The following is a 24,869-nucleotide window of genomic DNA, read 5'->3' as shown; positions in this document are numbered from 1 at the left end:
TTATTACCATCTGGAAAGCTTTTAAAAAATGTCTGGAAGTTTTTTAGGAGCTTTTATTGCGTTTTGATATTTAAAAAATGGGGCGCCTTCTCTTATTCTTCACCATCGTACCCTTGACGAGAAAATCGCGCCGGAAATATGATATCATCCATCGAAGCGACCCTCGGTGCGGAAATGTATTTCCGCCGAAAAAAGTAAATCGATACACTGTGGAAGGCAAATGTAACTCGACGCAGAAATGGTTGAAAGCTCACTGGAATTACATAATAGAAAAAGAAGTTAGCTCTATTTCCCGGCGCAAAGAAATAATATTATCCGCAAGCCAGATGGTTGGACAGAAAAAAGCTAGCCTTAATATCAACCGGATAGAGTCGCTTCGATCGATTGTAACTAGTGAACGCACACTAATTGTGTAATTGAACTACTAAAACCCCCTTCGAAAATAGCGAACAGAAAAAAAATCGAAAGTACAAGCGCGCGCGCGTGCTTAAAAGATGAAATTAATTACATCCTTCCTGGATGGAGGCGCCCAGTGCTTTGTGTTTGCTTTGGTAACGGAACGACCAACCGCTGTGGCAACTTGCTGACAGGATCCATTATCGCTAATGGTAAATCAACTATAGCGTGAGCCTGCGTGACGATAGCATTGACAGAAGAACAGGTTTTGTTTCCGCGTTGCGTTAATCGCCCCGCTTTTACCCTCCCGTTCGGCAATCGATGCCAATTGCCAATGGAAATGGAGTCGCCTGGTCGGTTTCGGCTCTCTTATGGATGAACGGAACTAAAAGCTAAGGTACACACACACACACACATAGACCCTTCCTTTTCCATAATCTATTCCTCGTTTCGTTGAGCTTTCGCATTTTTCGAATCGGTTGCAACATTTCATTCTAGCCAATTTAGACATAGACACGTGCTGCCTACTCCGCGCAACAGCGCGAGGAACGTGTTTCATTTCTATTATTTTTGTTTTGTTTTCCACCCAAAGACAATCCCTTGAAGAAAAGCGTGCACATTCCTTTCTTTAGTCTCTCACTCACCCGCTTTGAATTAATTTCCATACAAAACACAGCACACCTCTTTCCAGCCCACAGTTCCAGGGTTCGTCCTCTCTGGTCTGTCTTTCTGTCCCCCGTTTCTCCTGTCTAGCTCGTTCGTTGTTTTTCCCCACTCGAGTTTGTTTATCGCATCGCACAGCACAGCAGTGTTGCCTACCTTCCCGCCCTCTTTACATCCATGACTCTTATCCTCCGGGAAGTGGCTACTACACTACACTGTCTTATCCGCCGTCGCTCTGTCCGCTACTGGGCGCCTCCATCGGGATGGTGTCCCACGCACAACGCTATGAAAATCTGTGTGTGTGTGTGTCTTTCAAAGTTGTACAAAACTACACCAAAGCTTCACCAAGAAAAAAAAATGCGCCATAGCACAGGTCACACCAGGAAGAAGAAAAAAATTGATGTCATAAAGTTGAATTTCCCCGTTCTTGGCCGGCAAGCGTGCGTGTTTTTTAGTGTGCGCTTATGGAGCTTTTCTTGTGCGCCAAACTATCTCTTTGTGCGTGTGTGTGTGTGCGTGTTTCGCGTGTGAGTGTGTGTGATTGTTGTGTTGTATTACTGTTTTGATTTTCTATTTTTGTATGCGAGAGAGTGTATGCCAGTGTTTTCCATAAGAAAAGGACTACTTTCCATCTTGTATTTTCCTGTACAATGTATCGACAACCTTTACCATATTCCGCTCCTTACATGCTCTCTCTTTCTCTCTCTCTCTCTTTCTCTCTATTCCCATCTCTATCTCTTTGTCTCTTCCCTTCTCTTCTTCAATCTGTGGTTTTATCTGTATGTATGTGTCGTACGTCCTTTCATCGTCTTGTTAACCCTTCTTTTTTGGAATTCCGGAAAACTTCACCCCCTTTCCGGGTACCTCGGCTTTGCTAAAAAAAAACCCTATTTCAAATCGATCAAAAACATTTTGCGCAATTTCATGTCGATGCTTCGCACAAGCAGTATAGCACCAAGAGCGCCCACAGCGCACCAACTCACGCCACTAACAAGCATACTAACAGCGATGTGTCGGAAAAGCACCATCATCATCATCATCATACTCATCACGAGCAACATCATCATGCCAGCGATGGGAAGGTGAGCATGGAGCGTGGCCGTGGTGGAACGTCGGAGCACCGGAAGTCCCCGGTAATGGTATCGGTGACAGCACCATCCACCAGCACAACCCAAACGGCCCCGAAACGCAAACACAGCCACGGTCTGTACGATCAGGTAAAGGAACGGTCGGCTAAAAAGCAAGCTGCCGTGCGAACCCTTCACCCCGTCACCGAGCCTTCACCTCAAGCCTTCACACCGCCCGATTTGCGCGAAAGCGTATCCCAGCTCGAGTCGACCATCAGCAAAACGATCGCCAACAATGAGCAGCTGAAAAAGGACGAAGAAACGCTGCTCGCCCGCAAGTCCAAGCACAAGCGAATCGATATTGAGCGCATCGTGGAGACGGAGCTGCTGCTGCCGGAAATCGAACGGCTGCAGGACGAAGTGTTTCGGGACGATTACGTGATCGAAGATGTGGTGCGGCCAAAGTTTTACGACCTCAGTACGCAGCCCGATGGTGGCGTGGTGGAGAAGTTTGTCCCACTGGAGCCGGAAGTTGAGGCAGGCAAGCCGTTAAGCTCAACCGTTGCCAGTGTGAGCCGATCAACCGTTAAGACAGTAAGCAAAGGTACGACCACAGCTCCAGCCATCGCCACTACCTCAAAGCGTATTCCACTGACACTAAGCACACCGGCGACGTCTACTTCCGTACCTGCGTCAACCGTACCGATGCGGCGGACGGATGCAGTGACAGTGACCACAAAGCCGATGGATCCGGCTATCACACCGGTGGTTAGCTCGATTGATGCGGACGAGGATGCTCCATCCCGATCGGATACTACAACTTCCACCACGATCGGAACAATCAGCACGACGACGAACTTTGCCCCCATTACGCCTCACTCGACGACCGTGTCGTCGGTGAATACGCCAAGAAACGAAGCACAATCGGCAACAAGTACCACAACGCATACCACATCGCTCTCCAGCACTAAAAGTGTGGCAACGGAATCGATGGATTTACCAACGTCTACTTTAACCATTCCGGTGACTAGGACGTCCACCTCCAACACCACCACCACCACCACGGCCTCCACCACCGAGGGGACAACGAACTCGATAGTGTCTTCCGCTTCCGCTACTAACACACGCAACTCCACTAACATTGTCGCTTCCGTTCCATTGGTGAAGGTAAGCTTAACACTACTGCCACACATCAACCGTTAGTGTTTTGACAACTCGAAAGGTAACTAAGGGGTCGCACGTACCTGGGGGACAGTCCCCAGGATCAAGTTCCCCCCGGGGGAAAAACATTTCGACAAGCTGCTGTTTCTCTTCTGTCACGGTTTACTATTTTCCGTTATGTTTTTTTCCGTTCGCTTTAAAGTTTTTGACAACACAACAGAACCAAACACACACACACAGAACAAAATCCGGGCTGGGGACAGTAAAAAAAAACAGACTTGAAGTTTAGCTCGGGATCGGGGGTTTCTATCCGCTTTTGTTTTTAAAACTCTATTAATAATTTAGTTTGACTTTAGTTCCGAAAACCACACGTCACGCACGGGTTCCGGGTCCGTTTTCCGACTGCCGATCAGTTGTTCGATTCCATGGTGCAAAGTGTTAGAAAACAGATGGAGCAGGATGGGGAAAAACTTTTCCTGTTCCGAAGGAAAACCACACTCTAGTGCGAGAGGTCATCAAAAATTTAAAACACGTACGGTTAAAGGCAAAAGATTCTCACCCGCTCAGGCAGCTGTAAGACGGTGGGCTGCTGGCTAATAGGGAAACTGACGGAACGGACCGTCCATCCTATCGTTCGAACGATACAAAAAAAGTTGTTACTATTGGGGCCAACTTTTAGCACAATTTGCTGGCGTTTGGACGGACGAGAACCTAAAGTTCGGCTCTACCAGGCACTGCCTGCCAGGAACTCGCTTGTTTTCTTGGGATTTTAAAACTTTCTTTTAAAAGCTTACTAGTGATGGTGCTGTTGCTCGCCATTTCGCTAAACTTGACCCCTTTTTCTTCTGGTTGCAGCCTGGGGGTTATTGTGAAGGAGTAGCCCAACTTGTAGTAGCTTGAGGCTTGTTTTTTGCTCGTTTTTTTTTTCTTCTCAATTAATTTACTATTTCGTTCGCAGAATGAAGTTTCGTTTCGTTTAAAAACAGAAACAAAGTTCCAAAGTTCAGAAAGTTCAGTCTCAGTTTTTGAAGATGTAACTAACAACTAAGAACCCTCAAAAATACAACGTTCACCAACAACTTAGCTTTGGCCTCAGATTGTGCAGTTGTGTCGCTACTGCTTTTATTTATTGCTGGTTGGCCTCTTAGGTGCTGTTGTGCATTTTGTTGACGTCTCTTTATACCTTGGGCCACTGTTACAGGCTTATCATTTTTATACGATACTGCAGTCACTTGCATACATGTGGTATTGCAGTTTTATTTTGTTTTTGAAGCTGATAAGGTTGAGCGTGAGATATAAAATGAAATCATGTAGACGACAGCACAAAATATTTGATAGGTGCTTTCAAGAGTCCAAATTTTCTTCAAACGGTCCATCTACAGTAAGCTACAAAAAAAAGCTCTCCATGACTAATATAGGATCGAGTTGATTTGATTGTAAAAAGACTTTGAGTCATTTGACATCGATCGTCTCTTGGCTGACGACTAGCATAAGAACTAGTTTTAAGGAACATTATTCTACTCCACATTCTAAAGCTTTTGCAAACTACAAGTGTGCGTCTATACTTATATAAAATAAGCGCGTGTGTGTGTGTTGTTTGCGTTAGTGTGTGTGTGCGTGTGAGTGTTTTGCATTAGGCATTCCGTAGCATAATCCAAGCGCTTCCCTTCTCAGTATGTCTGTTTGTGCCTTCGTGCGTGTGTGTGTGTTTATCTCTAGGTATGTGTGTGTATTTTAATTCTGCTTTAATATATTTTACTAGTACTAGGATATTTACTCAATCATACCCCTTAATTCTACTAATTAATTAGTCCGAACTAATTTCATCAACATACGCTTGCTCATTTACATCACTGACGCTCGTTCGTGCTGATGGTCGGTGTAATAATAATGCGAAACTTTTTTTTGTTCTTAAAATTAATTTAACCATGTTGGTACAAATTGCAAATGGAAAAATCAACCCCCTCCCGTGCGGTGATGCTTGTGGGAAAACAGGGAACAAAAATTACAGCGAAAAAAGCCAAACATCAAAGCCGTCAAACCTCAAATACCGACCCCGTTGTGTGGGCCGTGCTTGCCATTCATTTGCATTTAAATTAAAAATGCGAATTTGCGTGTGCGTGTGTGTGTGAGGGACAATCAAATAAAGGAACCGTCATATCAATGGTGTGCGAGCGGCGCGATTAATCTACACCCGTGAGCCAAATGAATCGCCAAGAGTCGTCGGTTCGATTTCCGATTGCCGCGAAAAGAGTAGGTTAACATTCAGCCAGGGAGATATTTTATACATTTACGGTGAATTTTTTCCCTTCCCACTGGCCAGTAAAAATAATCGCATGATCGATTTTTGGGGGGCTCTTTTTTTGGAGCACTACCAGGAAGTAAGCAAAACACGTCGCATTTTTGCGATCGAAAGAGCGTTAATCGAGTGATAGGGAGAGAGAGAGAGAGATAAACAAGCCCAATTGAAATTAAATTAAACCATGTTGAAACAGAGTGTGTGAAGGCCCGAAAAAACACCAAACCATCTGTAATAACAACAGGAAAGGGAAATGAAAACTCAATGCTTCCCCCGGTAAAGCCGAACCCCATCCCCGGTCGCGGTCGATGCAGATAGGCAGAAAAATAACTACCTTTAAAGCGGTGCATTCGGCGGGCACGATGTGTCACAAAACAAAGCCAAAAAAACAGGGGTGCATCGTAACTGCATCAAAAACAGAATAATTCTTCGCCCTTTTTTTGCACACAACCTGCATGGGTGGATGAAGTGCAAACAAACAAACCGCCCAATTGCAGTTTGGCCATGCATCGGCGCACATCGGGACGGCCGCACAGCTGCAACAATTGCTTTTCAATTGTGAATGCGCTCGCAAACGCTGCTCGAACGGTGTAAAAGAGCCCAACAAGCGTTAAAGCATGCAATTGTTCGGTGATGCCTTTTTGGAACGTATGTACTGGTGCCCTGGGTTTCACTGTTTTCATGGTTATTTTGCTTACGAAAAATGCATTATTGTTCTGTGCTGGTGCTGTACAGTATAGCTCGGTGTTGGCTTTAGATGAAGGCTTTTCATGAGAATGGGTAGACGATTTTTTAAGTGAACCAAGACTGGTCGTTGGAAGCTTGTTGATATTTTTTAGAGGGTATTTTATGCAGTCGACGAACAGTTGTTCGCCAAGTTCATTTGATTAGAACCTTTGAATTCGAGCCATCCTGAATTTTTGATGAAAGCTCTTTATAGAGTCGAAATTGGAATCAGAGATCCTCGAGGCTTTTCGGCGAAAACACGAACCTTTAGGCGCATTTTAACGAACTTAAACCTCAATAAGCTTTCACCTAATATGGCCCGGGAGTCAGGTGGGGTATAACTTCAAACCTGAGATGTATAGAAGTTGTAGACTATGACTACCCGCATAGGTAGTCTGACGTTTCAGCTTCACGATCACCCCTTATTACTTTTAAACTAAAAAGGATCCTCTAATGACTGTGATCCTTTCAAGAAGAATTAGCTTACACTTATACCCGAGGTACCCTTAATCTGACGATTTCCTCGTCTGGTATTGGATTTCTCGCATGCGTCAGTCTCAGCAAAATCTATCGAAATTTAGTTTTCACCTTAAAGTTTATCTTTTTGATGGATGATAAGGATTGTAAACTAGAACAAATGATGTCTCTTTTACTGGTAATGTAACTCATTTGCTGTATGCATATTACCCGAAACCTCGCCTCATTCCATAAAGGCCGATAGAGGCGAGAGTCTTGATAGATCTCTGGTACTCAGTTAAAAGTACATGTTCTAGACATCTTAACATTCCGAATTGCTAGTGTACGCAAAATATTGTTAAAGCCAGGCCCTCTAAACAGATGAATTGTGTAGAGCTCGAATTCCTCAGAGTGGCATGAGCCCTAAGTAGATCCCCCCTAAGGGATGAGTAGAGACGAAAGCTACTATGAGAGCTTCTATGCTCGCCTACATTTCTGTAATGTCATGCCAAAAAGCAATACCCAATGCAAATTTAATAATTTACTGCAATAACTTTAGTGATCACTTTTGATTAAATTTACTTATTTATGAAAATGCAATATTAATTGCTTATAATATAACTATAGGCTTACCAAAAAATCCGAATGTTAAGTATCTATATGATGTGTAATTGGAAAGGGAATTCTATGTAATAGAAACGGCTTTAACATTATTGCCTCACATTCTATTAGAAGATGAGATTTGATACTAGGTCATTACAAGTCGACCATGGTTTAGAGATAGGGCTATTGGAGGTATAACAGGATTGTCTATAAAAAATCAAACGAAGATTTTTTGTAAATAAATTACGTCAGTGTATAAATAGAAAAAAGAACATGATAAATAATTCAAAAATGGTTCAAAAATAGGACAACTTAAATTCTCACCAACCAAAACAGGTAAACAGAATCCCGCTGGGCTTTTGGGACGGTTTGGAATTCATCCGCCATCATCTCACCATCAATCAAAGCACGATTTAGTGCGAAACAGTTCGGTTAAGTAGAAAACAAAAAAGGTGTCCGGCTCCGTACAAAGTTCGCCTCGTTGCGAACCCAAATGGAGGCGCCTGGTGTCGTGCTACTAACGCACCAAACGCACTCACACACGCACGCAGCATAAGCCGCTAACGTCAATCAGAGGGCGTCCCATCTCGGGGCAATGAATATTAATTGGCATCTAGCCAACAGCCATGCAGGATGGTCACCATCAAAGTGGGCTGCTAATTTTCACACTCGCGCATTCCGCCCGAATCACAAGTCACACCTGCCACACCAGCTTCGGGTCTCGATGACCCCTAGGTAAAATCATGAAAACTCTCTCACACACACAGAAGGGGCTGGTAAGGGAGAAAACCCGATTCAAAGTTAGACGGCTTTTAATGATCAAACGTAGTTAGAAAGAAAAAAAATTGAGGATTCATCGTTCAAACTAGACCAACCTGTTTGCCTTACGGCCTTACGGAAAACTTTTGCTCCTTCCCTTATCTAACGCGTATGTTTGCACCGTGTTTGCCTTTATGTTTTTCTGTGTGTGTTTGTGCTTGTGTGTATGTGTGTGTTTTATGTATGTGTGCTTCTTGGAATAAAAAAAACAATGCTTTGCTCTGTGTCGCGTGTCCCTCGTATTTAAAAACTTTATTTCCACCAATTTGTCTTGCTGCGGTAGCTCTGTCTACCAGCCTGGCCCAACGACCCATTTCCTTCTGTTCGCATTTTTCCCGTGTGCTTTCTTCCGTTTGCTACAGCTTTATTTTTCCCCCAACTTTATTGCGCGTCTGAGAACCGGCGATAGGAAGACTTTTCCGCGCTGCTGCTATGCCTTCTGTTTATCTGCCGTGGTGATGAGTGTTTTTCTCCCCTTTTTTTCTCATTATTTCACTTTCCCGGCTCCATGCTTTCTGCTCGCACGCCTTTCCTCCCCCGTTTCATTTGTATTGCACACCTTCATTCGCATCCGAATTTTGTGTATCAAGCGGAATTAAGTGCCAACGCCGACAACGCCAGCGCACCACTCAACAACACTCCAACGTTTAATCATTCTCGAGTGTTAAGCTCGTAGCATAGCATCGTCCCACCAGACAAGGCCACGGCCAACGGGATTAGATGTCCCATCGGGGGTCGGGTTTTAGCCGGGCCGCGTTTAATCCTGTCTCCTGGGTGTTGAAGCATTTCGCGTTAAGCTTAACTGCCTAGCAAAATGGAGGCCCATCACCCTCTAGGAAATCCTGGTAATGTTAGGAGCCAGTCCTTAGTCTGTTGTCGTTTTTTTGTTACGTGTAACCCACCTTGGTTTGTTTTGGTTTTGACAAGACAAATTTACACAATCCAGCTCACACGCTCTGTTGAACAAAACAAAAACGGGAGCAAGGTTTCTGGGTTATGAATGTATGATGCTGCCGGGGCATCTGGGGTGAAGCAAACACACTCCACTAAACGTCCAAGCGTCCGGAAAGGAACGCTGCTTTCGAACGGCATTCCTATCACGTACTAGGTACTTAACCTCCTGCTAGTGCTTGTTTTTCACTTGTAAAGTTGAGCTTCTTTTTTTTCTGTTTGTCGTTCCTCCACCATTAATGGGTTCCCTGAAATGGTAGGTGGTAAACACTTCATCAGGATTTAATGTGACACACTGCTTGTGGGGATGTCGACAACGACAGCCTGCCACACACAACTGCCGTGTTAACTGGTATCCTTTATGCGACTTTAGTCTTCGTGGATAAGTACGCATTAGGGGAGAAACAAGATGCAAACCTTGCTCACTTATTTAACTCGGTTTTTAAGCTTGCCATTTTTGTAATTTAACACCTCATAATACTTACAAGAGGGTGTGTGTGTGTGAAGGTCACAGTGACTTCAATTTTTTGCTGGGATTCTGTTCCATGGGCCTTGACACGGCACGACCTGAATCTCTGGTATCTCTGGAGGACCTGGCATCAAGTCTCGTCTGGACCACCTGCCCGTATGCAGGACTAACTATAAAGCTACGGAGAAACAGAGTCATGGAAGCTAGGTCCTGATCCTGGATCAGGAAGGAAGAGAGGTTCCTGATCAGAATCCTGGTCTTGAAGTGAAAAATATTGAAGTTCACAGTGACTTCAGATCCTTGGTCTTAAAGCGGTAGGACCTGAACCTCACACAGCAGGACCAGGTATCTAATCTCATCTGGACCATCTCCCCGTACGAGGGACTATCTATCCGGCTATGTGGAAATCAAGCCAAGGAAGTACTACGAGTGTGAAAACCTACACGGCAGGACCAGGGTTCGAAGCTTATCCGGAACGTTCCTCCGTAGCGAGTACTGACTATTCTCAACAACCTAGTATAGAGTAGATTATTAGATGGCTGACGTGACCTTGCAAGTCCTTAATCTAAGAAGAAGAGGAAACATCAGCCAGTAATGGCAGGTCACGACTTCTTGTGGTTGGAAAGCTATACAAGAAGGAGATTTATTATCCATCACATCAAGCTCATAATTGGCGTTGTTGGGGGGTCCTGTACCAGTAGGACCAATAAAGGGAAAAGGGACAAACCTCACAGTCGCACACGCACACAATGCTTCTACCATCTACTTGTTGTTGCTGTCCACCATTTGCTCTGCTGGATGTTTCTTTCCTATGGTCCGTTCTGTTCTGCTTTCTTGTTTCTGCCTTGTATGCGCCATCAAACTGCACCAACCCCCCCACACTCAAAGCAATCGCACTTTTCTGTTGCCAACCCTTCCCACCGCTCTTCTCTTCCCTTCAACTCTTGAATACTCTCCTGCTCTCCTCACTGCTGCTGCTGCTGATGCTGACGTGTTTTCTCGTTGTTATCAATTGCTGCACTTGACTTTCTTTTGCGAAAAAAAAACAAACCAAAAACACACATAAAATCCTGACAACCACACACACGCTTGACCTACCTTGCATTCCATTTTGTAACGATAAAAACCCACCCCCCCTGTTTTCTCACCCCAGTAGTGTGATCGCTTTTCCGAGCACGTTTTTTGCTTTTTTGGAGTTCTTTTTGTTTTTGGTTTGCACTCGCTTCCTTTTTTTTGGTGTGTCCGAGCTTTTGCGGTTTTTCGCCATCATCCGCCAACGCCCGCAACAAGTTCATGCTGACCAACGATAGCGGATGAGATTGCTTTTATTCGGTTGCTGTTATTGTAACATGGTTTTTTACTCTCTTTCTCTCTTTTTATTGTGAAGCTTTTTTTGTTGTTTGATTTCGAGTTTGTTATCGTAATTACCATTTTAGCTGCGTACATGAAAAGCGTTTTTTTTTTTTTTTACTTTTTGGTCTATGTGAACTTTTTTTATTCTTGCCTTGTTTCTGTAGCGCGTAGCATAAAACAATATAGGAGTGAAACGATCCGCTTGGTATGTTACATGCATGGAAAACAAAATTAAAAGGATTTTTATTCCTGGTTTTCTTTGGTTGCCCTTTAAGTCCGTAATATTGCTGGAGAAAAAAGAGCGCAAATGCAAAGCCATCATACCACAAGCATCTACAATAGTGCATATTTCTGTGTGTAATTAGTAAAGCACGCCCTTTTTTTCTTCTTTAAATGCACGTCAACGCTTTAGTGCCTGAGTATGACGCACACTTTTTTAAAAGAGTTTGCAATAAAATAAACATATTTAAGACAGCATATTCACAACCCGTACTAGGTAGTAGATAAGCAAAACTTGAAGCTTTACGACACTATATTATCAAGCACGTGCTTCCACTATAATGAAGTAGTATCCTTACCTAGAAGTAAGCGAAAGCGATAGTCGAATCGCGAAGTACAGAGCACACTATACCTATGCAGTGCGTAAATAAGCGCTCCAAAAACTAAACAAACGATTATACAATGTTTTAAACCCCGTGCTAGCCATGATACCATTAAATTAACAGTACCGATCGATTACCATTGTGGAAAACGTAGCACAATTACCAAAATAACTACCATATTACTTTTACTACTCCATCTACAACCATCACACAAATATACACATATCGGACGCGATTGTATGTACCGGGTGGACCATTTGCCACAAATACGTCCGCAGAGCGATGATGCAGCGACGGCAGGTTCAGCCAGCACCAGCAAAACTATCATCACCACCCCTTCGATCGATGTTGTGACTGGGAAGACTTCCATCTCAACAACTCCGGCTTCTTCCATTGAGTCCTCGCCAACCAAAACTCCAGCAATTACTACGACGCCCGCCAACTCCTGGAACTTGGACGAAGACGAACGCGAGGAAAGTTTGGAAGCAAAGCCACAATATGTCGACGAAGTGGACTCCAAATCTAGTCCCGATTTCACTTCCACAACCACACCCGGTAGCTTCGAAAGGGAGGATCCTCCCCGTGAAGATACTGTACGATCGGGCGAGTACAAGATCACAACGATCGGTACCGTACCACTGACTACGGTGAGGCAAAAGTTTGCACCCCTCCATCCATTCGGCCGTCGGCTGGACGAAGAGTACAACAGCGAGGAGGAAGAGGAGGACACTGCCGACGAGCGAGAGGAGGAAGCGGACGAAGAGGATGACTACTTCTCGCAAGGGGTCCGTATAACGGTGCTACCACCAAACCTACCCCCCACGCTTCCCCGTGCCGATGAGCTAGAGCCTGCGACCTTCTCCACACTAACAACTGTTGAAGCTGCTGCTGCTGCCGTTGACTCCATTAACCCAACGGAGCAAACGCGATCCGGAATGGCTTCCCGTCCCGCCGCACCAACAGCGCCCCTGTATACGTCCACTGACAGCAGTGGATCGATAACGATGACCGAATCTTCCCAAAATCAAAACACATTCACCACTACTACTACTACTACCACTCGCACACCGCCTCCTAACAGTGCCTCCAACAACATTCCTACAACAGTAATCGCAACTAGCGCAACACCAACCAACACTATAACTACAACTACTACTACTGCTACTTCCTTCGCTACTACTACCGCTGCGCCTGCCAGTTACCCCAGTACTACCACCCTGGCACCAGAACCCGATACCGTTGCTACTAGTACTACCCTAGAGCTCCAGGTAGCAAAAACCATACTATACTGCTCCCATATATCTATAGCTATCTACTAGACCCGTTGTTGCCTGGCCTGTCTACCGGAACAATTTTGCGTCCGGATGTTCACAAGTGCAGCTGTTTTTTTTTCGTTTTACTTTGTTTTTCGATATCTCACAACGGTTTATTTGAAATATTTTATATTAAAAATTGCTAGAAGTAGGAAAAGACTGTTCTGTTGGCAGTAAAAAGGCAATCATGTGGAACAAGCTATATAATGCCAACAGTCTTGTCTGCGAGAAATGAAATGCATCCAGTTAGCACACTAAATAGCACCAAAACGCACAACTCGTTGTATGAGCCACCGTGTATGAGCTATTGCGCTAGTCGGCTGCAACTGTTATACAACTGTTATACACCTTATCGTCTTATGGGTTTTTGTTCTGATTGATTCGTTCTAGTATATTGATTGGGTCAGGTCATAATTTTGTGACCAACAAAAAATCAAAACCTTTAACGAACGAACAGCAAGAGCCACAATTGACTATTTTTCCTTCTGTTTTTATCTATAAAACTGCCTTCAAGACAGCAAAATGACAACCGTAGCGCAAAGCACTAGGCCTGTGCTTCCATGTTTTGTTTTGCCACCATTTTGTGTTGTTGTTTTTGTTTTGGTCGGAATAAACCTAAACACACGCACAACAACCTGTTTGCTAGTGTTGCACTGCAGCATATCTCTACGATCACGAATTTTAGGTTTAAAACTTTTTTGTTTAGCAAAAACACCCACCACTCAAAAAAAAACACTTACACAAACACAACCGTTCTATTGACATTTTTTATTTAATCGAATTTGTACAAAGAAAAGTGTATATTAATTTTGTGTATAGTTTCGTTACGTTCATCCGCGTTTATCATGTTGTTTTGTCTTACTGTAAGAAGAGTGTGGGACTCGGGTTTTTTTTTTGTAACATTTTGTATATGTTCCCTTCTTATACATAAAAGATCGATTTGCTTGTACATACTGTTCATATGACACTTTTTTTTTCATTTACATACCTTTCATTTCTTAACCTCATTTGTTCTACCGTTCAACAAAACCGTGCACAAAACGCTTTCTTTACAGTAACGCTTTTCCAAACTAGATTTTATCAACAAAAAAGCAAGCAAAAGCTAACTTACTTACTTACCTACTTTCACTCTCTTCACAATCGATTAAATTTTCTTCACCTCGAAACTTATTTTATACTTTTTGAAATATTTTTTTTTACTTTTAAGTTTTTTTTTGGCTATTTTTGTACCATTTCTCTTTATATTACTAACTGGTGTCTGTTTCCTTTCCCACTGCGACAACGGGTACAGCCTACAACGACGCAACGTTCCGTCTCCACCTTTACCACACCGAAGCAGGCAAATGCGGAGGACGACCCCAATGTGGAGTACGACAACTACGACGATGAGTACGATGATGAGGAGGAGGAGGGTGTGGTGGAGATGACCACCGTCAGTACACTGCCCGATCCGCGGCTACTGTCCACAACGACCGCTTCCACTACTACCACCGAGCAAGCGGTGCCATCGTCGACTGAGGTAAGGAATGGTTGAGATTCTGTCAGGATTTTAGTCCGGAAGGCTTTAACAGTCCTACTTTGGGTTACCATGACTACTCGGACGTTTAGTGCCAATCTTCCCTATCCCATATAATCTTCCCTTCATAAAGGTATCATGTATCTTCCCAGAACATGATACCTTTATCCATCAGTAAAGTCATAACTTGTTGGCGGTCCAACCCCAAGATCCTCAGGCAAAAAGGGAGTTTCTGGGGAGATATAATTTCTAACTATTAAGGACTCAATCAACTATCAAAGTTGATGTGAAGTGTCTACTGGAAAACCTTATGATAAGTTCACAGTAGTAAAATATGTCAACAGTCCTCTGTAGGTCGCACTGAAATGATTCGAGGATCGTATCTGCCCGCAGGTCGTATGCTTAACATGACTGGACACGATCACTTCACAATTATTTCTATGCTATACAAGAATCGTATATCCATACTTATTCCAAGATAAGAGTTCCCTGGTGGAAGATGGCCATCTCTTTGTATAAGATTTCTGGCAGTAAATAGAGACCTATCAATCTTCATTTAGCATTTCACATAGCTAATTTTTTAAAGGCACAATCGGACCAGAATAGGTTAGCAACGATGTCTCCAAATGACAGCGAGACTATAATTTCGCTCAAAGCGACTATTATTTCAATTTTACTCTATAGGAGGTTTATATTAATATTATTCACAATGTGCTTTCTTTCCAATATTTCTACAGCCAAGCACCACGCCGACAACGGTCACCTCAACCACCACAACGACTACAACGACCACCACAACAACCGAGGCACCAACGACGACGCCCTCAACAACTACCACCACTACGACCACGACCGAGGCACCGACAACGACCTCCACGATGCTCACAACGGAGCTGGACGAACCGACCAATCTGCCACCGACCATCCGGAACCGCATTCCCAAGCAAGCCATCCCGGCCGGTAAGGTGTACCGCTACCAGGTCCCACTGGAAACGTTCTACGATAACGAAGACGGCAACAACCTACGATTGGAGCTGCTGGATGCTCGTGATCAGCCGCTTAAGCCCAGCTCCTGGATTCAGTTCAACGAGGACACGAAAGAGATCTATGGCCTGTAAGTACTTCCAAATTGGATAAAGCTAGCACAGCATCTATATCTCTGCTTCCTTTCTTTCAGTCCCCTCGAGAAGGATGTATCCCGCTGGCCATACAAGCTGCGTGCGACCGATTCGGGCAACCTTACCGTCACGGAAAAGGTGGACATTATGGTGCAGCAGCACAAATCACACCGCAGCCTCAACCACGAGATCAGCCTAGCGCTACGCCTGAACCGCAAGTTTGCCAGCAATGTTGACTGGCACCTGGAGACGGCCCGTGGTATTGCGAACGTGCTCGGCGATGTAACACTGGCGAACATCATTGTGCGTGACATCCGTAACAGCATTCAGGACCAAAGCTTGGCTACCTTTGTGTACACGAACGAAACGCTACCGAAAGATCGTTGCCCCGAGGAGAAGCTGGACGAGCTGGTGGCACTGCTCACCGAGCAAGCACTGAACGATGCGCTCAACCCGGACATTACCGTCAAGTCGGTACAGGGACAACAGATCGCGCAATGTACCAAGCCCACAATTCCGAAGGCGAAACCGACGCAAAGCATCTCGCGCAACTTTGCACCTCAAACGCGCAATCAGGTCGATCAGGTGAATGCGTCCGTGGGACATCTGCTCGTGTTCAAAGTGCCAGCGGTAAGTGGCGATCTTGACTAGACTTTTAGGGCAGCAATGGATGATTTTTTATTGTGGTGATATTTTACAGGACACTTTCTACGATCCGGAAGATGGTGGCGATCTGAAGATGAAGCTGCTAACGACGGAACGTCACACCCTTGACCCATACCATTGGCTGCAGTTTGATTCGAAGAACCAGGAGTTCTACGGTGTCCCGCGTACCAACGACATCGGTCGTAAGGAATATCTTTTGGTGAGTTACTTTCGTTTTTTGGTCCTAGAGATGAGTGAAGTAAAAACTCTACCTCTCTTCCAGATGGCCGAAGATCGCGAAGGTTTGACGGCGACCGATGCCCTGGTGGTAGTGGTCAATGCACACCACAAACGGGACTACAGCGTTCTGTTCGAGCTAACGCTGGACATAACGCACGAGCAATTCATTACCGCCCAGATGCAGCGTCGCTTTGTCGAGCGGTTGGCACAGGTGTTTGGTGACGCCTCCACACACTACATCAAGATCCACCACATCCGGCCGATCCATCACACCGGTCAGGTGCAGGTTTCCTTCTTCAACACCACCCTGAACCGTCAGCATCAGCGCTGTCCACAGGAAGAGATCGAAGCGTTGCGCAACATCTTGCTCCACCAGGACAGTACGATCCGGGCGAAGGTGCGCGAAATCCTTGGCCAAGAGTTTAGCCTCCAGAACGTGAGTCTCGTGCCGTTGGATAACTGTCACGGGTTCGATACACCACATCACGCGACGAGCGAACCAGAGAAGGCCGCCCCGAAACCCATCTCCAAGGATGACTATCTGCTCACGTTCGTGTTGCCATCGGTCATCATTATGGTGATGCTGCTGATCGCGTCCATCATTGCGTGCATCCTGTACAAACGGCGGCTAACGGGCAAAATGGAACTGGGTAAGTAGGGCCTCGCCTTCATAACATCAAACCCCCTTCGGCACTAACACGCAGCGCACCCTGCCCCACCGGAAGAACTAATATTTGATGAGTAATGACAGAATATATCAATTTCAAACCTATCGCCTCCTCCTCCTCGTCCAATCCACAAGGTACCGACGAAGAGCGGAAGTCGTTCCGTTCCAAGGGCATACCGGTCATTTTCCAGGACGAGCTGGACGAGAAGCCGGAGATCGGGAACAAGTCGCCGGTCATACTGAAGGACGAGAAGCCACCGCTATTGCCACCGTCGTACAGCAGTACCAACAATGATGGTGAGTAGAGATACCTCTGTCTAGACGATCTTCCAGGATATCTCAACGAACAAGCCGGATAATTCTCGATCTCTCTCTCTCTCTCTCTCTCACTACATCAGGTGAAAACGAAGATGTGGACGAGTACGTGCCACCGCAGCCGGTGATTGTTGGTGGGCGCGAATCGCGCGGCAAGTCGCCCGTCACCCCGTCCTACCGGCGGCCACCACCGTACGTGTCACCATAGGCCAGGCGTCCACCGCGCAACGGTGACAGCAATTAATGTTGTGTTAGCGTTGTTCTTTGGTTTTTTTCTTAAAAAAAGCGATGTTCCGATGATCTTTAATTTTAACTTCTGAGACGCCCTGACACATTTTCTCACTCGATTTACCAGAACACCAAAAACAAAACAGCAAGAAGATAAAAGCACAGACACACGCACGCATGCAAGTAATTACAATCAGCTCGCGGCGGAAGTGGCATGCCTCCGAATAGCGCAGGTAGGATAGCATCCGTGCGAGCATATGATAAGAGGAATGATAAGGTTTCGGTTAGTAAGTCTTTAGTTTACGGAACAGGGAGCAAAGCAATTTCGTTCGATCATTGGGAGAAATTATGCAAAAGGTATTATTGTTTGCCGATATTGCTAAACTAGCTGGCATCAGGTCTCCACAATTTTTTTTTTTTTTTTGATGACCAATCAACTCGGGGACTCCGGTTTTTGTTGCCAACCCCGTCAGCGTTTGAAGGGAAGGATAAGAAACTCACTAAAGTGTATACGCCACCGTTGGCGTGTGACGACCAGAACCGAACGGTGGTGATGAACAGTGAAAAGGAAAACAGGGATATGTGGACGTGACCCGGACAGGATCAACGGAGTCGTTGACGATAAGCGTGTAATTTAGTCCCGCTGAGTACGATGATGGTGAATGATGTAGTCGGTAAGCGCAAACGCGGAAGAAATCAATTTATAGTCATTTACAGAGCGTTTCAGTAGTAGCGTTAGGTACGTGTAGTAGTGTTAAAAAAATGATTCGGTTAAAAGTTCGAAAGTAATCGCCCGAATTGAACCCCCCGTTCCGCTTTTCATTTGCGCCTGAAAGCCTTTGCGCAGCCCTTAAAACAGTGGACTTGATGATGGTGGCTCCCCTCCCGATCGGATAGTGATAGATGCATGCATGGGATTTAGTCTTTGCGCGTAAGGTAGTAAGGTTCCGGTTTAGTGTTAAGGTTCCTCAAGAGGGCTAACCAGGTCACACCCTGCCGCACACTACACACGATTCCGATTTGTTTTTTTTTTCCTGCAGAGAAGGTAGGAACACCAGCTGACTTGTTGGAAATTGGCTGGAACAGAATTTTAGTTGGCATTCGTTGGCAGGATCGATGGGCTCGACTCCTCCAACACTAAAACTGCGGCATTAAGAGAAAAAAAAAACACAAAACGCACAATCATTCACACGACAGGGTAACGAAAGGATTGGGAGAGTAAAAGCTGTTGTGCTCAAGACTGGACCTTGAGCCATACACAACCGACCGTATAGATCCCAACCAATCAACCAACCAACCAACCTTTCTCCTAGTGTCACAAATTTTAATGAGCTTAAATCGGGAGTAGACGAGAAGGAGTTTGTAACCGGTTACGATGGCATGTCCGCAAACGAACTTACTCGCTCGGGAGACATCAGCATACCACGTTGCTCCTCCGTTTTGCCATAGATGCTTAGCACGATAAGAGATTTCCAACTAACCAAGCAGCAGACGCCACAGAGCACAGTCGCTCGAACCGAGGAACAGAGGATCCAACGATCTCAGCTGCAGGGACGATTTCAGAGCCCCAACAAGATGTACCGTGTTGTGTTGCTTTAACTGTTGTCGTATGAAGTTTTGCAAGAAGGAATTTGATGTTACACACCAATTAGGACCAGCAAAAGTGTAATCCTATAGCGTCAAGCAGGAAGCCTTTTGATTTCTTTCCCTCGCCAATTACTATGCAAACCACTCCAATTGATAGACCCAGTACGTGGATAGCGTCAGATAGAAGGAAACAGTAAACCTCGAATGGTGATCATCATCTCGCACACACCGAACCGAACTAATATACAAAAGTTGTCCCATTTTTTTAAAAAAAGCCGACTTTTGATAAGGACCCCCCAGTTCGCAGTTTTGCCAAGTCAAGTCAATCGTCATTCGTTTTTTTTTTACACCCATCCATGCAAACCTTTCAAACGTAGTAGAAGGCATCAGAAGCGGATCATAGTGTAAGTAAAGCAGAGCAGATGCTTCGGGTCCCGAGCTTTCAAGGGACTGCAAGTGGTATCTTGTTGTAGGCTGATTGTTAGGTCCGGAGAGACTCGATCATTTAGAGGACCTCCATCTTTCATTCTGCTTAGAGGGCCTCCAAGAGTCTTGATCCGCCAGCTGGAGCACATCAACTCGGTTATCCATCAGCTAGTAGCGAATGCGGGTTGATATTACAACTAACAGGTCTAGTTCAATTTTCACACGCGAGATTGTAAAGTAAACAACTACTAGCCACCTCACCGTTCGATAGAGTACGTGACAAATCATACCATAAGGGAGGACTCTTCTCTCATAACCTAATCATCGTTCATCATGCCATACGCCCTCATCGCAAACGTACCCGACCACATGCGTTATAGGAAAAATTTACACACCTTTAGCTAAGCTCTGATCGCGGGAAAACAGAAGTCTTCTACGAATGAAATGGGTCAGATTAAACTTCAGGACGAAATTGACTGAACTTACGCAGAATACGACAGCGGAACTTAGTGCACTGGGAAAAGGCCAACAGATTGCGAGGGAACCGAAGGGATAATGCACCGCCATAAAATGATAGCAAGCATGTGAGTGATGTGGAATGGAGAAGCAAACCCGTATAGTTTAAGACATAAGGCATGTAAAAGCGCAATGAGAGGAAGGCGAAAGAAAAATTAAGTACTATACATTAAAACAAAAGTATATAGATATATATACATATACATTTAAAAATATATTTAAATTGGATGCATTAAGGTGCGCACGAAGGGCGCGGTGCGTTGCAGGGAGTGAAGACGACGATGGTCTATAACTGGACCGTGTTTTGCAACCCTCGGAGATATCTCTGGGACAGCAAACACACACGTACATGCGACTCTTTGATTCTAAATTTGACGATTCAAATGGGTGTGAAGACCCCAACCAGGAGAGGGCGAGAGATGGAGCGGTAGGGCGAAAGTCGCCACGAAAGTAAGAGCAGCCGAAGAAGAACCGAACCGATGATAACCAAATTGTACATTTTTTAATAAAAACAAAACCTTACTAAAAATGAAACTCCATTGTGATTTATTTTCTGTTAGTAGATTGTTGAGATATCTATGGAAGATGTCCCAAAGAAATTCTATACGATTTGCTTACGTTTATAGACATTCTTGAGAAGCGTAGTTAGTGTGCATGGAGATTCGAGAAGTCCTGTGGCTGACATGACTCAGAGCCCCTTCCCCGAAAAGTCCTCTTATACGAGAAGGCTCTCTAGAGAGATGTGACCCCTTTGGCGCCAATGTCTCTGATGAAGCTCCTGGGGTGACGCCGCGTCTTAGATTACGCAGTGTCTTGATTGATGAAGTCCTTCCGATTGCGACTCCTCACTGCACTTAGTCTACGAGATCTCGTAGTAAGGTAAGATTGGACAACGATATCTCTTGGTAGGTATAACTTGGACTATGAGATCTCTTAGTAGATTAAGCTTGGACAAAGAGACCTATAGTTAGATAAGACCTCTTCAACTACCAAGTCTTTTATAAGCCTTGCGCGTCTATCACCTGAGAGGTTCTAATTATTTAGAGGGCCTCGAACTCCCTAAAGAGACTCGTACAATGTCTCCTATTGGCCTGTGACTCTGGGCTAGTCAGCAGATTCGAGGCATGTTGGAGGCCTTCAACTTACATTCTGCACAGGGTCTCCAAAGGGACTCGATCTTCCTTTTGCCAGGACCAGGGAACAAACCCACAACAACTGACTGTTGTCCCTATCATCTCGAAGCAATCTGGATTTTGGCACGTTCACCTATACATTCAATTTCGGAGGTTATTCGACATCAAACTTCGGAACACAATATTTTAACACTTAACAAAATGGCTTTCTTTGCTGCATTTTTCGACAAACGGCAACGAAAACGATGATGACAAACGGACGTATAGGTATGGGGAGAGTGAGATTGAAATTACGAAAAATGGGACAACTTTTAAAGTTTTGCTACGGAATTAATTTGAAAATCGAGAAGGTTTTAACTTAACGCAACGCAGAGGTAAAACTTAAGCGGATTGGGTTGTGGAGGTGGTGGGTGCGATGTTTTGCAGGTACGGCAATGTACCCTCAATGTTGGGACTGTGCTGCAAATACACTTGACTCGGAAGGCTTGTGTTGCACAGGGCCAGCACCTTCGCTTTGGCCAACTGTTCCGGTGACAGCGCGTGCAGCAGATACACGTTCTCCTTCTCATCGACACTGCGCACGATTCCTGCGAGGGATAACCGATCATGTTTTCTTCCTATTCTTTTTTTTTAATTATTCCTTTTTAATTTTAACTTACCAACACCGAAGCAATTGTACTGTCCATTTGGAAGGCTTTCGCACAGATATACCATGGTGGCGTTCAGCGTGGCCAGCAGCATCTCCTTGGAAGGGCGATGTTCGTCGCGCGTGATTAAAATTTGGAGATCGTCCATGCGAGCTCTGCAAACGAAGGAAATATTGACAATGAATAATGGAATTTGAAGGGCAAAAAAACAGGGCTGCACTTACACGTGTGGCTTAACATCGGCAAACGATTCGGCCGTATCGCCCAAAATCTTTACCAGCTGCGCCATGATCGCTATGGTGCGTCGTCTCGGTGGGTAGAACGATTCGCTGCTCGTCTCAAACGCAACCTCAAACTCGTAGAAACTATATTTGACCGGGTTCGACTGCAGTTGAACCTCCTCGTGCAGGATGTTAAACTTGAACGCATTCACCAGGTCCGGCTTGAGCTGATTGGCGTAGTTCTGTGCTTTGTTCATCGGTAGCTGCTTTTTGGACAGCTTCGGTATTGTTAGCTGTACCAGATCGGTTGGCTGCACGAGCCGTACGATCGCGTTCGTCAGCTCCTCGCCGAATCCTACCACGTATCCCATTGTGTTGATGATCCACGGTATGCCCTTCAGGTCCGGATGCTCCGCGCAGAACCGCACCAAGGAACGTACGTTCTGCACGTAAACCAACGGCGAGGAGACCACGTTGAAGCTTCCGAACAGTTGACACCAGATAGGTTTCACATCCGCAAAGTAGCCCACACCGAGGATCGGTGCCTCCACCAGGCTAACGCTCACCGTTTCCGGTAAAAACAGCAACGGCTGCCCAATGTCGAGATCGATCAGCAGAATTCGCCCAAACTGTTTGATGTGCCGGTTGATCAAATACTGGCAGAGGGTAGACTTTCCCGAACCCTTGCCACCGACCACAATCAGACGGCTGTCCGGCTTCAGCTGTACCGCATCCCAGGCCGGATTCGCTTGAAACAGGGGTACATTTTTCGCTGCCGGCTGGAACAGCGCTATCTCGAGCAGCATTTCCGTCGTACGGAAGGGTGAACCATTGTCGAGGGTAAGCGCAGTCGGGAACAGATTGTAGTACGGCAGCACCTTACACACCAACGGTACGGTATCGGTCGCACTGAACAGATCCGCCCGCAACAGCACAAGCACACTGTTGGACGGATCGAACTGCTTTACGAGCGTCTCAATGTCGGACTCGATAAAATGTGGCTTCAGTTTGCCAACGATACGCTCCAGTGCTGCCTTGCTGAAGGTGGCCGGAGTTGGCAGGGGAGTGAGGTTGATCGCATTGTAGCCACCCGATGCGTACACGGTACGTTTCTCCGCCACGTCCAGCTGGTAGCCCAACATTTCCACCCTTCCCGACAGGACCTGCACGGACAGGTGGCCGTACATGTAGATGGGTGATTTCAGCACGGCAAGCGACATGCGTAAGTCGACTGCATTGAAAAATTGATATTCTGTCGGTGTTGGGTTGATCGGTACGGTCGGCGGGCTCGAGTTATCTGCCTCTTCCTCCTCCTCTTCATCCTGCGCTACATCGGGCTCCTTCTGCTCGATGACTTTTTCTTCGACTTGCTTCACTTCGGTAGCTTCCTGCACAACGGAAGCCTCGCGTTCATTAGCGTCGTTCGGCAGCTCGATGATCTGTCCACGCTTGCTTTGTGGATCGAAGGCGAGATTATCATCGCTCAAATCATGCATAACGGCTGCACCGTACGGAATATGAACGGTATTGGTATCGTCTTCGGCTACTTCATAATCTTCGTCCGAACTATCGCCGCTATCGTACCGTTCCCCATTGTTTATGTACTTGCGGTAGTTGCTCTCCGATGAGCTGGATTTCTCCGACGAGAAGGAACCGCTCTCGAGCGAAGAGTTCATATCGGAATCGTCGAACTCGTCGTAATCGTCATACTCGCCATAGTCGCCATCATCATCATCAAAATCTTTACGAGAATATACGTGGGCATAGGGCAGGTCGTCAAAATCATCCACATCGTACATTTCATCGCCGAAATCATCATATTCATCCAGATCTTCGTCGGTGCCCCAGTCGTTATCGTCGCTACTTTCCAAGTCGCTACTGTCGTACAAATCTTCAACCCTAAGTGCCTTACGCTTAAACGCCACCACTTGGGGCTTGGCGCTGGCATTCGAACGAAGCGGTGGCCCGGTCCAGCTTTTCGAATTGCCCTCGTTACTGGGCCGACATTCACCGCTCTCAACAGACCACCCAGAAGAAGTGCTTTCTTTGCTTGCTTTTTCCGGTCGCTTCGGTTGTTTCATGCTTCCGGTGTGTTTCGCTGCCACGTCACAGGAACGCGACGCATTGGGGTTAAGTTTCTTGGCCCGTTTTTGCACACCGCCGCCTGCAATGGGATGAAAAGAGATGGATTTTCATAAGCCTCCCCACGATTAATGGCATTTTTTGGTGTTTTCGTACCGGTGTGGTTGGATTTTGTGTGTCCATTCGCCGCACCTTTGCTGGGATGCTTCACTTTCCCCATCTTTTTGCCAGTGCGTTCTGAAAAAACAATGTGAGACAATGAAACAGATTAGCACGAATAGTACAGCCTGCTTGCACAGGCATGCGAATAGATCGAACATTCCAGTAACTGGATGAGACCATTCCAAGGCACAAATACGCTACAAACCTTTAAATAGCCGTACTACGTGCCCGATTTTCCTTCAATCACGCAAGAAAAGTACCCGGAACAGTACGAAGGACACTTAAAACACGAATTCTCGGTACGCAATTGAACGTGTTATTTCTTGAAATCCGGCGTTTTGTTCCTAACGTAAATCCACCCGTGCATGCTCATTGTTTGACAGTTCTCGCCAGGGCCGGAGAAATGTCAACCGATCCGTCAATGTCGACAGTCGACAACATCCGACACTTTGTTTTGCTACGTTTCGTGATGAATTTAATGAAATAGT

At 45.6% G+C, this 24,869-nt stretch overlaps 2 protein-coding genes across 11 annotated transcripts in view; one reads left to right on the top strand and one right to left on the bottom strand.

Moving 5' to 3' along the window:
- LOC118511552 overlaps nt 1-20,670 on the top strand; it is a 116,725-nt gene extending 96,055 nt beyond the window's left edge. For 7 of the 10 annotated variants that reach the window (XM_036054778.1, XM_036054777.1, XM_036054771.1 and 4 more), the window contains 9 exons: nt 2,007-3,293; nt 11,844-12,350; nt 14,170-14,397; nt 15,132-15,508; nt 15,572-16,142; nt 16,213-16,377; nt 16,441-17,047; nt 17,149-17,361; nt 17,463-20,670. In XM_036054778.1, the coding sequence (XP_035910671.1) occupies nt 2,007-3,293; nt 11,844-12,350; nt 14,170-14,397; nt 15,132-15,508; nt 15,572-16,142; nt 16,213-16,377; nt 16,441-17,047; nt 17,149-17,361; nt 17,463-17,587 (4,080 nt within the window). In that variant the 3' untranslated portion in view covers nt 17,588-20,670. The remainder of the gene's footprint in view (nt 1-2,006; nt 3,294-11,843; nt 12,351-14,169; nt 14,398-15,131; nt 15,509-15,571; nt 16,143-16,212; nt 16,378-16,440; nt 17,048-17,148; nt 17,362-17,462) is intronic. The other 3 variants (XM_036054779.1, XM_036054780.1, XM_036054781.1) reach the window with 3 other exon arrangements.
- A 783-nt stretch (nt 20,671-21,453) lies between these two features.
- Nucleotides 21,454-24,764, bottom strand: LOC118511551 (polynucleotide 5'-hydroxyl-kinase NOL9). Its single transcript, XM_036054770.1, has 5 exons — nt 24,587-24,764; nt 24,376-24,456; nt 22,141-24,301; nt 21,929-22,071; nt 21,454-21,856 (listed from the first exon to the last, which is right to left on the bottom strand). Exons 2-5 carry the CDS (start codon nt 24,437-24,439, stop codon nt 21,651-21,653), a joined length of 2,574 nt encoding a protein of 857 aa, XP_035910663.1. The 5' UTR covers nt 24,440-24,456; nt 24,587-24,764; the 3' UTR covers nt 21,454-21,650.
- Nucleotides 24,765-24,869: the final 105 nt, after the last annotated feature.

The sequence above is a fragment of the Anopheles stephensi genome, chromosome 3 (assembly GCF_013141755.1).
Source record: "Anopheles stephensi strain Indian chromosome 3, UCI_ANSTEP_V1.0, whole genome shotgun sequence".
Taxonomy (NCBI): Eukaryota; Metazoa; Arthropoda; class Insecta; order Diptera; family Culicidae; genus Anopheles; species Anopheles stephensi.
Note: the sequence above shows the minus strand (reverse complement) of the source record. Positions and strands in the feature narration are given on the sequence as shown.